Source organism: Patella vulgata, chromosome 3 (assembly GCF_932274485.2).
Source record: "Patella vulgata chromosome 3, xgPatVulg1.2, whole genome shotgun sequence".
In the NCBI taxonomy this organism is placed as follows: Eukaryota; Metazoa; Mollusca; class Gastropoda; family Patellidae; genus Patella; species Patella vulgata.
In genome coordinates this window covers 5,621,844-5,635,125 of record NC_065881.2, presented here as the reverse complement: position 1 = coordinate 5,635,125, position 13,282 = coordinate 5,621,844, and the positions used below count along the sequence as shown (strand labels likewise).

General features: G+C 39.0%; 1 protein-coding gene across 1 annotated transcript in view; it reads right to left on the bottom strand.

The window, feature by feature from the left end:
- Positions 1-13,282, bottom strand: part of LOC126814833 (calbindin-32) — an 83,230-nt gene that overhangs the window by 8,403 nt on the left and 61,545 nt on the right. The window contains exons 3-6 of the mRNA XM_050540227.2: positions 8,302-8,391; positions 6,974-7,060; positions 2,115-2,171; positions 1,540-1,623 (exon numbers count right to left, since the gene is read on the bottom strand). Coding sequence (XP_050396184.1) covers positions 1,540-1,623; positions 2,115-2,171; positions 6,974-7,060; positions 8,302-8,391 — 318 coding nt within the window. The remainder of the gene's footprint in view (positions 1-1,539; positions 1,624-2,114; positions 2,172-6,973; positions 7,061-8,301; positions 8,392-13,282) is intronic.

Below are 13,282 nucleotides of genomic sequence, written 5' to 3'. Positions count from 1 at the left end.
TTTACCCACAATTCCTCGCAAAGAACATCAAGAACTCGCCGTAACAGACTGGTTCCTTGGCTAATTGCTCACATCAACTAGAACGCAGGATAACAACTCTTCTAGATCATAGTGTTGTGAAGACAAGTAAAACGACATTAATTTTAACGATAAAAAGCGAAACTAAATAGGATCTGTGTTTTAATCAGACTGATAGCGATACTGCCTTGTATAGACTTACTTCCTCTTCAACTGGACCTATAGAATGACACGTCAATACCTCAGTTTCAATTTGTGTGTAATATTTTTGTTTAAAGTTCCATACCATATATTATTAAAGTTCCATACCATATATTATTAAAGTTCCATACCATATATTATTAAAGATACATTATGTAAGATCTAAATCTACATATTCCACGACGTTTCTCTGACTTCAAAACTTATATCTATATTTGTGATTGTTTTTGTTCATTTGTCTGTCTGATGCAGGACAGAGGGGCTGACAAGGACAGCTGTCTAGTCGTTCGGATGGGACGAAAAACCGAGGTCCCGTGTACTCATTGGCGTGCACGTAAAAGATCCCTTGACAGTTGGAATTCGATATAAGAGTAGGCCGGAGTGCCGCTGTCCGGGCAAAATTCCCCCCATAGCACACTGTATGGCGTATGCCCGTCTTCATTAGCCCAGTTCGGAGCAAAACAGTAGGACGTTAAACTCCATTTCATTTCATTTCATTTATCATTTGTCTGTCTGTTCACGGTTGGCGGCTACACTAGGGCTGTCCCGAGGCTGAACTTTGGTATATAAGGGTAGGTAGGGGATCACGTGGCTAAGTGGGTAAGACGCTGGCTCGCTAGCCTGGAGGTCGGGTGTTCGATCCCTGCATTGGCCGAGAAAGTTCATCTAGATTTTCTGGCGTGGTTCCCCCTTGTCAGTGATGCGGGACGGAGGGCCTGACAAGGACAGTTATCTATTCCTTCAGATGAGACGAAAAACCGAGGTCCCGTGTATACATTGGAATGCACGTTAAAGATCCCTTGGCAGTTGGAAATCGATATAATTTCCCTCATAGCACACTGTATGGCGTATGCCCGTCTTCATTAGCCCAGCATAGGAGCAGAACAGTAGGACGTTAAACCCCATTTCATTTCATTTCATTTATATAAGGGTAGCTTGGACCAGGGAGTAACATAATGTAAATGGCGTTGGCCTACCGCTTCCGGTTTCGGTGTTACGGGCAAAATCCGAACAGCACCGGGTTATCCACTAAGATATTATTATTTAGACATTAATTCACATTGCAAGCCTAAAATCAACTCACTAGGTCATCCGGTGGCCGAGTTTTAAATGGATTTGGACACCGGCGACATTTAAAAATTCGACAAACAGTCATAGCGTCACCTAGAATAAATCAACTATTGTAGCAGGAACCTCCAGCTCTTCATCAAAATCTTACATAATGTATCTTTAAATAATAGCAGGAACCTCCAGCTCTTCATCAAAATCTTACATAATGTATCTTTAAATAAAATCTATAATAAGTAAATATACATTTACCATTGTGTCAGCATACTCGATCAATTTTTCTTCACTAACTTCAATATCCTTCTTACATTGTTTTAACAAATCTTTCAGAAACTCCTGAAAAACAAAATCGACATGAACGATGATTGAATAAGCGACCACAGAATGAAAATTCCTGCGTGGATGTATCAAAAGTCTTAAAGGGACAAATATCCGTTTTTTTTTAATTCTATACCAATTTGACGTATTTTTGGAGCTGCGGTGACTCAGTTAGTAAAGCGGTCGCTTACTAATCAAAAAGTCCGGGATTCGATCTTGGTGTAGGCCGAGAGCATTCCTCCAAACTTCCCAGTGTGTACTTTAGATCGTAAGGACTGACATTGAGTTAAGTGACGTGGGTTAGATTCCAAGCTTGCATGCAAAAACGAGTAGGACCGCCTGTCCTACTTCCTGGATTTACTCCAAGCCCCACGCCCCTTCCACTGCTAAGGACATACTCTCCATGTAAGCGAATTATCAAAATGACCTAGTTGTGTCGAGTGGACGTTAAATCCCCTCTCCCCCTCTCTCTCTCTGTCTCTCTCTCACACTCTCTCTCCAAGTCTTACCTTTAGTTCATCTGCCTCTATATAACCACTGTTATCCTTATCATACTGTCGCCATACCTATAACAAAACACCCATATTACTCACAGTAAAATATAATATCAGAAGTTTATTTCTGTATGAGCCAAGGCAGCGGCAATAAAACAATGTTGTGTCTACGCCACTCTCTGTGCGGTGACATAATGTTTAAGTGGCATAAAGTAATTGAACACATATATTGTTATTGTCTGCCTTATGCACGAAAAACATAATTTAAATTCCTTTAAAGATTGAAAATCCGTTAAAGACTGAACATCCTTTAAAGATTGAAAATCCTTTAAGGTTTGAACATCCGTTAAAGATTGAACATCCTTTAAAGATTGAAAATCCTTTAAGGTTTGAAAATCCTTTAAAGTTTGAAACCTTTATGAATGGAAAATTCTTTATGGATGGAAAATTCTTTAAAGATTGAAAATCCTTTAAAGATTTAAAATCCTTTAAAGCTTGAAAATTCTTTAAAGGATTTAAAATGCTTTAAAAATTTAAAATCCTTTAAAGATTTAAAATCTTTTAAAGATTGAAAAACCAATAAAAGATTGAAAAACCCATAAAAGATTGAAAATCCCTTGAAGATTGAAAATCCTTTGAAGATTAAAAACCTTTTAACGATTTAAAATCCTTTAAAAATTAAAAATTCTTTATAAAATTTAAAATTCTTTAAAAGTTTAAAATCCTTTAAAGATAATATATACTATTCTTTGCCTTTAACCTGACTAATGAATATTTCAGTTTTTTTTAATATATATAGGCTCCACTAACTTGAATAGAATTATAGAGAATGAATAAACTTTCAGAATCATTATTAAGTTATATTAACCACGCGTTCCAGCATCTACATTAATATTATCATTATAAAATGTTATGAATAAATTTGTACATAATATCAGAACAATAACACCGTTTAATTATAACTTGAAAAATTGTAATAAAAACAATCAATAAAAGTCATATTATTGTTTTCTAGCAACCCCAGTTCTACTGCTTTTTATATGACTATATTTATATTAAACAGGCATTATGCAAGTGCTAAATCCATCTATTTAATTGCAGGTTTTTATTTAGGTCTTAAATGTTATATGAATTATTAATTAGACATTTATTAACATGACAAGACCATAATCAACTCTCGATGCCATTGGATGGCTCAGATTTTAATTAGATTAAAAAGATTTGGCCATTTAATGATTTAATTTAAAAATAAAGAAGATAGTCTAAGACTCGAATGGCCAGTGCGGTGGTTACGATCAATGCACACATCTCGTTAAAACTACGATCTTTTATAACTTCGCTCAAAAAAAGTAATTTGAATGAAATTTTTAATATATTCACTTTGCATTATCTTTGTTTTATGACATATTATAGCGATAACATCCAGCTCTTTATCTAAATCTTACATAATACCTATTTAAATTGACCTTCAACAATGGATTAGAACGAAGGTGACAGGGTGAGTATGGTGCTGGTTTGCTAACCAAACGATCCTGGAAACCTAGGGATTATCCATCCACGCTGAATATTCAAGTCGTTCGGATAAGACAAAAAAAAAACCCTGAGACCCCGCGTATACCATTGGTAGCAAGATAAAGATACCCCGACAGTAGCAGATCGACAGTACGAGTAAGCTGCCCAGGCAAAATTTCCCTTTAACACACTGCATGGCTTACCATTCGTCATTATCCTGGTAGGTGCAAGACAGTAGAACGTTAAACCGTATCTATATATCTGATTAACTCCAATAACCTCGGTTTATATACTTTATATACCCAAAGTAGGGTGATCGATGACCAAATGGTTAACGCGTGCACATTGTATTATAAGGTCTGTCATTGAGTCAACTGGTGTGGTTTCGATTCCCCAGTTGTACGTCGTCTGTCCAACCTCGTGGGTTTTCTCCGGGTCAACCGGTTTCCTCCCACTGCTAAAGACCCCTACGCGCTAGAGAATTATTGAAATAAAATAGAACCATATGTTAGTTTGTATCTAGTGGACGTTCACCCCCTCTCTCTCTCTCTCTCTCTCTCTCTCTCTCTCTCTCATTGAGTCAACTGGCGTGGTTCCGATTCCCCGGTTGTACCTGACAAAAAGTGGAGTTTTCTCCGGGTCCTCTGGTTTCCTCCTACTGACCTAAGGGTTAGCCCCGAAATGACCTAGTTTGTTTCGAGAGGACGTTTCCCCCCCCCCCTCTCTCTCACTTCTCAATGTAGCAGCTTGATATTAACCCAGGAATGTCACTAATGTATAAAATATCAATTATTTCATCACTTTGTATGTGTATATAGCTATAGACAGACAGCTGGTAGTATATGAGAAAACCTATTGTTATAAGCCATTAATTTAATTTTTTTTAATGATATTGCTTGGTTATTAAGCGTCATCGACAGATATAGATATACATACATGTATAATTGGATGCATCTATGAATATTTTATATTGGAATTAGTAATAATTAAAACGGGATTCCAATCGTGTGAATAAGAGAGAGAAAGAGAGAGAGAGAGAGAAAGAGAGAGAGAGAAATGAGGTTTAACGTCCATTCGACACAAACTAGGTAATTTCGGGACTAACATATGGTCTAATTTTATTTCAATAATTCGCAGTCTTTAGCAGTGGGAGGAAACCGGAGGACCCGGAGAAAACACATGAGGTTGAACAGGCGACCCTACTCCTTGTCACGTACAGGTCTTATGATACAGCACGCACGTGCTAACCATTCGGCCATCCCCCCCCCCCGTGTGAATAAGATTTATAATAAACAAGCTGATAACCCTTGACAATCTGGTTAAAACACAGATCCTATTTCGTTTCGTTTTTTATAGTTCAAAATTTTATTTTACTTGTGTTCACAACACTAGGATGTGGAAGAGTTGTTATATAAAAGGCGTTCTGTTTGATGTACGGAATTAGCCAATCAAACGAAACGATCTGTTACGGCGAGTTCTTGGCGTGCTGTGCACGGAACTGTGGGTAAACCACTAGAAACGTCACCACTTATTGATTAATCAATGTCTGACGTCATAGGGTCAAAAGCCGCACGACCTCCCACTACTACCGGTCAGATCTTCATGTAGTAGAGACCATCGAAAGTATAAAAAAACGAAAAGAAATATTGATTAGACTCAGTTTAGCAAAAAAACGATCCCCTGGCAGATGGAATTCGATATAAGAGTGGGTCATAGCGCTGCTGCCCGGGCAAATTGCCCTCATAGCACACCGTATGGCGTATGTTCGTCTTCATTAGCCCAGTATAGGAGCAGAACAGGGAGAGAGAGAGAGAGAAATGGGGTTTAACGTCCACTCGACACAAACTGGTTCATTTCGAGACTAACAAATGGTTCAATTTTATTTCTATAATTCGCTTGCGGGCAGGGGTCTTTAGCGGTGGGAGGAAACCACAGGACCCGGAGAAAACCCACGAGGTTGGACAGGCGACCCTACTCCTTTTCACGTACAATAGGGGATTCGAAACCACGCCAGTTGACTCAATGACAGTCCTTATGATACAGCACGCACGTGCTAACCATGCGGCTATCCAACCCTCCATCGTTGATAAGATATGCAATATAAATTAAAAGTAGAATGACACTTTAAAATGAGGAAACAATGCCACCTGCAAACAACTAGTACCACGACATATCTGTTAAATTGCAACTGACATCAGTGTCTTCAGGCCAAACGGTAGTAATGTATTATGTATGAAACATGTCGTTCGAGTGGTTCTTGAATCAGATAACACACTCATTGCTATCGCTAAAATGTACGATATGACTTCAAGATAGTGTAAGTTGTAGGTTATCTCTGAATTATTTTATAACAAGCAAACAAGGAACAGAATAGACTTTATGACATGCCACAAAGAACGAATGCACATTATATATGTCACCGACGACACTTGCAAATCTCTCTCAAATATATGGAGGGCGGATCCAGAGGGGATGGGGGGATGCAAATCCAAGCCTGATCAACTACATACAAAAAGAATTGTGAGACAGAAGTGTGACGGTCGTGTGCTTTATATCCTTAATCATCAGATGGTGGGATGGGATGGGCATTCAAAGCATCAAATAATGATATAGGCATATGTGATGTCACAATTAATGCTTTGCATCAATGAAATTGAATCACAATGTGATCCTATTATTTCACCATAAAAATTGACATCAACGGGGTGTTAACAGTCCCACCTCTTGGGTTTTCTCGGAGTCCCCCGGTTTCCTCCCATTGAAACAAAATTGAGTTTGTGTTGAGTGGACGTTAGACCCCATTCCTATATTGCTCTCTCTTTAAAAAAGTTCATTGTGTATGTATGCCTGCGTAATTTAGAGACGATGGTGGCATCAAGCATTGTTAACTGGCAAACCCCCTACTGCAAAACTTCCTGGATCCACCCTGATATGGTAATGATATCACGATATGACAATGTAAAGACATGTTTTCTGTGTTCTTTGGTCGTTAGTTTGTTGTACTGTTATCAGAGTGGAACTTGGAATACAGCTGCTAGACTGTTACCTGGAACTACTTGTAAATGCGCGGGAATAACGAATCCAGGAGGGAGAAGAGGAACTTGGAATACAGCTGCTAGACTGTTACCCGGAACTACTTGTAAATGCGCGGATCCAGGAGGGAGAAATATCGGCTATGTGATAGTTGCCAACTGTTGCTAATATATAGAACATAACAGGTGAAGGTTATTAGGGTAAAAACCCTTGATGGGCGAATTTTCGTACATTTCAACCTCACACCTACTCAATTTCAATGGTTCTTTCCAATATACCATTGTTACGCCATAATATAAGTTACCATAGTGATTATCTAGAGTACCTACCTTCATAAATTCTACACTAGAGTCCAATGGATTATCTCTTCTAAACAACAACAAAAAGTTTTCTTCCATTGGTAAAAGTTGTGCTAACTGAAAACATTACGTTACACACAGAATTATATTTCTTAATAATCCCGTCAAACCGGGGTGGCGTCCTTACTGCGCCGCTGCGACCGTACGGCGACCAGAAAATACACAAGGTCGCTGGCAAACATGAACACAACACGCGAAAATGTCCCAAAAATTACAAACTTGTAAAAGTTGCGTTTTCAATTACATATTTGAAAAGATAAAAGCAAAAAAAAAAAAAAAAATGAATACAGATCTGGAAAGAAAGGGAAGGTTATACTTATTAATTAATGGGGGTGGGTGGCCGAATGGTTAGCACGCGCGCGCTGTATCATACGGTCTGCCGTTGAGTCAACTGGCGGGGTTTCGAATCCCCGATTGCACATGACAAGGAGTAGGGTCGCCTGCCCAACCTCGTGGGTTTTCTCCGGGTCCTGCGGTTTCCTCCTACTGTTAAAGACCCCTACGTGCAAGCGAATTATAGAAATACAATTGAACCATGTGTTAGTCCCGAAATGACCTAGTTTGTGTCGAGTGGACGTTAAACCCCACTCTAAACCACGACGTGACGATGACACATTGACAGCCCTAAATAGTCGGGGTGTGACGCTTAAGATCACCCTACACCTGAAGGGGGGGGGGAGAGAGAGAGAGAGAGAGAGAGAGAGAGAGAGGTTTATCTCCATTTGACACAGACTAGGTCATTTCGGGACTAAAATATGGTTCAATTTTATTTCAATAATTTACTTGCGCGTAAGGGTCTTTGTCAGTGGGAGGAAGCGGAGGACCCGGAGAAAACCCACGAAGTTGGACAAGCGACACTACTCCTTGTCACGTACAACCGGGGAATTGAAACCACACCAGTTGACCCAATGACATACCTTATGATACAGCGCGCATGTGCTAACCATTCGCCCTCCCCCCAGTCCCATAACAGAAGGAAAAGATATCAATGGCCATGCAGAACAAAACTCTAATACTTTAATCAATAACATAGACCAGTGATATCGATTATCGATTTCCTACATGATGTTTGATAAATTCGACCATCCATTAAAAATGGCGGAGCAAACTATGGAATCACCCGAGCATTGTACACATCATTTATCACGTCTGGGACTCCATTTCCGGTTTACGGTGTAGGTTACAATCGTCTGCATCTGAACCATTCACATTTACCAGACATAAAATATCAACATCCGGCTTCAACTTGTCACGCCATGTTTATTAAAGTTAAGATACAATCTACACGTGGTACTAACCTCGGCTATATCTATTCGACCATCATTATTTTCATCAAATGCATTCATAACCAGAGCTTTAGCATCTTCTAAGGCAGCCTTGGATACAACCTGAATTTATAGATAAAATTAAACATTAAAAACTAAATGAAATGGGGTTTAACGTCCTACTGTTCTGCTCCGAACAGGGCTAATAAAGACGGACATACGCCATACAGTGTGCCATGAGGGAAAAGTTGCCCGGACAGTGGCACTATGGTCTACTCTTATATCTAATTCCAACTGCCAAGGGATCTTTTACGTGCACGCCAATGTATACACGGGTTCTTGTTTTTTTGTACCATCCAAACGGCTAGACAGCTGTCCTTATCAGGCCTCCCATTCTGCTTGGTTATAAATGAAATGAAATGAAATGGGGCTTAACGTCCTGCTGTTCTGCTCCGAACAGAGCTAATAAAGACGGACATACGCCATACAGTGTGCCATGAGGGAAAAGTTGCCCGGACAGTGGCACTATGGTCTACTCTTATATCTAATTCCAACTGTCAAGGGGTCTTTTACGTGCACGCCAATGTATACACGGGTCCTTAGTTTTTCGTCCTATCCGTTCTTCACCACGCCGGAAAATCCCAATGAACTTTCTCTGTCAATGCAGGGATCGAACACGTGACCTTCAGGCTAGCGAGCAAGCGTCTTACCCACTTAGACATTAAAAAAACATCAACATCAATAATTTAAAAAACATTCTGCAACTGGAGAGTCTTATGTCCTTTTCAAAAAAACTATGTTTCTCGCCACCATGACCCAGCAACAAAAGGATAAAAAGACAGCGACCGTTTCTTTTATCAGTTTATAAGCAAACAGTATATCGGACACAACACTTCTTAAAGACTGAAGCTATTGGAGATAATTTAACCACTCAATCGGATTAAAACACAGATCCTATTTCGTTTCATTTTTTATAGTTCAAAATTTCGTTTTACTTGTCTTTGCTACACTAGAATCCGGAAGAGTTGTTATATAACCATCTTTTAAGGCGACTTCTTAGCATGCGATGCTCGGAACTGTGGGTAAACCATTAGAAACGTTAACGCTGATTGATTAATCAATTTCTGACGTCATAGGGCCAAAAGCCGCTAGTGCGACCCCTGGCGGCACGACCTCTCAATGCAACTGGTCATGTAGTGTAGGACATTGAAAGTATAAAAGAAAGAAACGAAATATAGATCTGCTCACATTCTAGTCTATATTTCTATGAGCAGAAGAACTAAAATGACGTCACGGATTGTTTATTGGTGGAAAGTTATGACTACTCACGGAGAACGGCGGAAATTACTAATGTTGAAATTTACCTGTTCAGGTAATATTGACTTTCGGATTCGTGTTATACTTATGGAAAGGATATGTTGACATAATTACTTGCATTTTTAAAAAAATTTATGAAGCTTTTCCAGTGACCTTTAAAATACTTGTTTATTTTACAAATGGCTATGAATTTCCTGACTAACGATTTGATTTGAAAGAAAATATGATTGCATTGTTTTACGAGGAAACACGGTAATAAAATATAATTAAATGACGAATTGTTGGAGATATTACATAAATAAGTGTTGCGTAAATAAATATAAAGGAATCGTCAGGTGATTAAATAATTCTAATGTTTTGCTTCACTCCTCTGAAATTGATTTGGTAGCTTACTCTTCATAAAAGAGAATTTTCAAAAAAAAATAGCCAATATCACAGAGTGGAATAAACTACTGAATAATATTAAAAAAAAACCACACACAAAATGAAAAAAAAAATCAGCCGATTATATTAATGCTCATGATGAAATTGCAAAAGAAACAGGTAGTCGAAGGTAGATGATCGTCCTTCACCCTAGTGAAAATGATAGCTTACGATAATCTCTCTGAAACTCGCACTTCATTAAAAAAAAACTTTCAGGAGATATATTACAAAACATTTTTTAAAAAAATTATAGCTTTTGATAATCTCTCTAAAACCTGCACTTTATTAAAAATAATTTTCAGGAGATATGTTGCAAAAAAACCCGAAAAAACCTTTTTTCACTCTTCTGAAGATAATAGCCTTGGATAATCTGAAACCTTTCTCAAAGAAATATTCATCATCCCCAAAACAAAGAATCCTCCACTATAATTAAAGGAGCTAAATCGCTAATATTTGGGACCTAGAAATTGACACAAATAGGTCGCAACGCATATAATAATGTAATATGTTATATATAAACTGATTTACATTCAATCGTTTCTGTTTATACGGTCATTTCTAATCAGTTATGTTCGGCGAAATACGCCAGAAGTCTCAATCGAATGGCAACCTCTAGCGTATGGTTATCCCAGTCTACATCGATAGCATTTATTGCACATGCTCTCCAGGTAAGAACATAGGGCCACTGTTTGACATGACCTGTGGAATATGTCTATGCCTCGTTCTGCGAGTCCCTTAGAAATGGCGCTGAAATGCATTATGGTACACGATTCGTGTACCAATGGTAAAATGTTTATTTTGTCTTAGATATTGGATATCAGAAGGCCATCTTTTCCCGGTAGGATCACAACATCAATGTTGATTTAAATTGACAAGTAATTCGTGTTTTCAATGTAGAAGACATTGGATGATATTGAGTTAGAGACTTAGCTACTTAAAACAATACTGACGTCGAAGACTTTGGATGATATTGAGTTAGAGACTTAGCTACTTTAAACAATACTGATGTCGAAGACTTTGGATAATATTGAGCCAGAGACTTTGCTACTTTAAACAATACTGATGTTGATATTGCAAAACAAACAAGAGAAAACGTTTCTTCACTGCCCTAAAACGTTAGCTTAACGATAATCGGAAGCACAGTCTCCATAAAAAAAAATTAACTGTAAGAAACTTTCATCATCACATGTGGAAAAAAAACCCTCTACTAACATTAAACCTCATTTACTTTCTGGTTTTATGGTAATTGTCCTGTCAACCTCTTCAAGCAAACAAATATTAAAAAACATGTTTGTCAAGCATAAAACAGCGTTTACGCAATGGATAATTAAAGATACATTATATACTATTCAAAAAAAGTAGGGGATATTTGATTTTGGGGGCATAATACTAAAATATGCAAATGACTACGAAAAAAGTCACTATAGAACCTAACAGAAGAAACATTTCCAGTTACATGTGACGCCCAAACGCACCAATAGCTACCGCATGGAATGCAGGTGATGCTTGGGATCATCATGGGGGTCCAACCCAAGATTTGCACGACTCTGACTTTGAATGTTACAGTCATTGTGGCATTGAATTCCAGGGTGGAAACATCAGTTTAATTGTTTTAGTGACCAGAAAACAAATTTTGATATGCGTCGGCTTACCCAAAATAAAAGGTTACGTGCTCTTGGCATGCTACAGATCGGCACAACACAGGCGGTTGTGGCGCGGACGATGAATGTTTCTCAGTCTGTCATAAGCAGGCTATGGTCCAGATACCGTGATACACAATCTGTACAGGACAGACCACGTTCAGGTCGACCAAGGGCGACAACTCAAGCCCAGGATCGATTTATCCGTACCTTGGCCTTGAGAAATCGTGTCATCACAGCAAATCAGATCAGCGCTCGTCTTCAAACAGACACTGGTGTGAGAGTGAGTGGTCAGACGATTCGGAATCGACTGCATAGGGGTCACCTTCGCGCCAGACGTCCTCGCGTGATCCCTTGTTTGAGAGATCATCACATTCAGGCAAGACGTCGTTGGTGTAAGGATCGTCAACACTGGGATAATCGACGCTGGAGCAATGTGATGTTTTCAGATGAGTCAAGGTTCACTGTTGATTTTTGGACAGACGTAGGAGGGTGTGGCGTCGTCGAAACGAGCGCTTCCAAGACGTTAACGTCATCAGACATGATCGATTTGGGGGTGGTTCTGTTATGGTGTGGGGAGGCATCACTGTTGCTGGAAGAACGGCTTTACATGTTGTTGCAGGGCGTGTTACAGGCCAGTACTACCGGTACAACATCTTGGCAGTCCATGTTGTGCCGTTCGCACGACGTCATGGCCGCCGTTTCATCTTCCAGGATGACAACGCAAGATGTCACAGGGCCAGGATCGTTACAGGTTACCTCCAACAACAGAACATCACCACATTACCTTGGCCAGCACCGAGTCCCGACCTCTCCCCCATCGAGCATGTCTGGGACATGCTTGGACAGAGGTTACGTCAACGTCAACAACGTCCTGCCAATGTCCAAGAACTTGCTGCTGCGTTGCAACAGGAATGGGACAATCTGGACCAAAATGACCTTAGACGTCTCATTAGGAGTATGCCACGTCGGATCAATGCTTGTTTGGCAAACAGAGTAGGATTTACCCGTTACTGACTTGGTTGTGATGCTGTGGTAACTTTGCTGTTTGACCCCGGGTATCATTTTACCCTTATAATGGTCAGTCTGTGCCTTACTTAGTCTAACGATCATTTGGAATAAATCGATGAATGTGAACTTCATTTCATTTTGTCATTTGTTTCTTCGTCAGTTTCATTAGGTGACTTTAATAACACTTAAAAATCAAATATCCCCTACTTTTTTTGAATAGTATATAGGAGATTAGATAAAGAGCTGGCAGTTCTCACTATCATGGGAATTTGCTGAAAATTTCAGTCAAATTGATCCACTCTGAACTGAGATTTTACCGATTGAATTTTCGGCCTAGCCTCGATCATCATTATTAAAGTCTATACAATAAAAACCATAGTCTCGATTATCCATTTCATGGCTTAATCATGAATGAAAGTTGAGCACCAAATAAGATCATAATCCAGTAAGTATGACAAGCTAGCTTTCACACCGAGAGTTGATAATGTCTAATTACTAAATTTAGATAACATGTCCGACCTAAAGAAAAACCTACAATAGGAAGATTAAGCTCTTGCATAATGTATGTTTAAATGCAAAGAGAAAGGAATTCAAGTCACTTGAGTAAAATTAACCTAAGATGA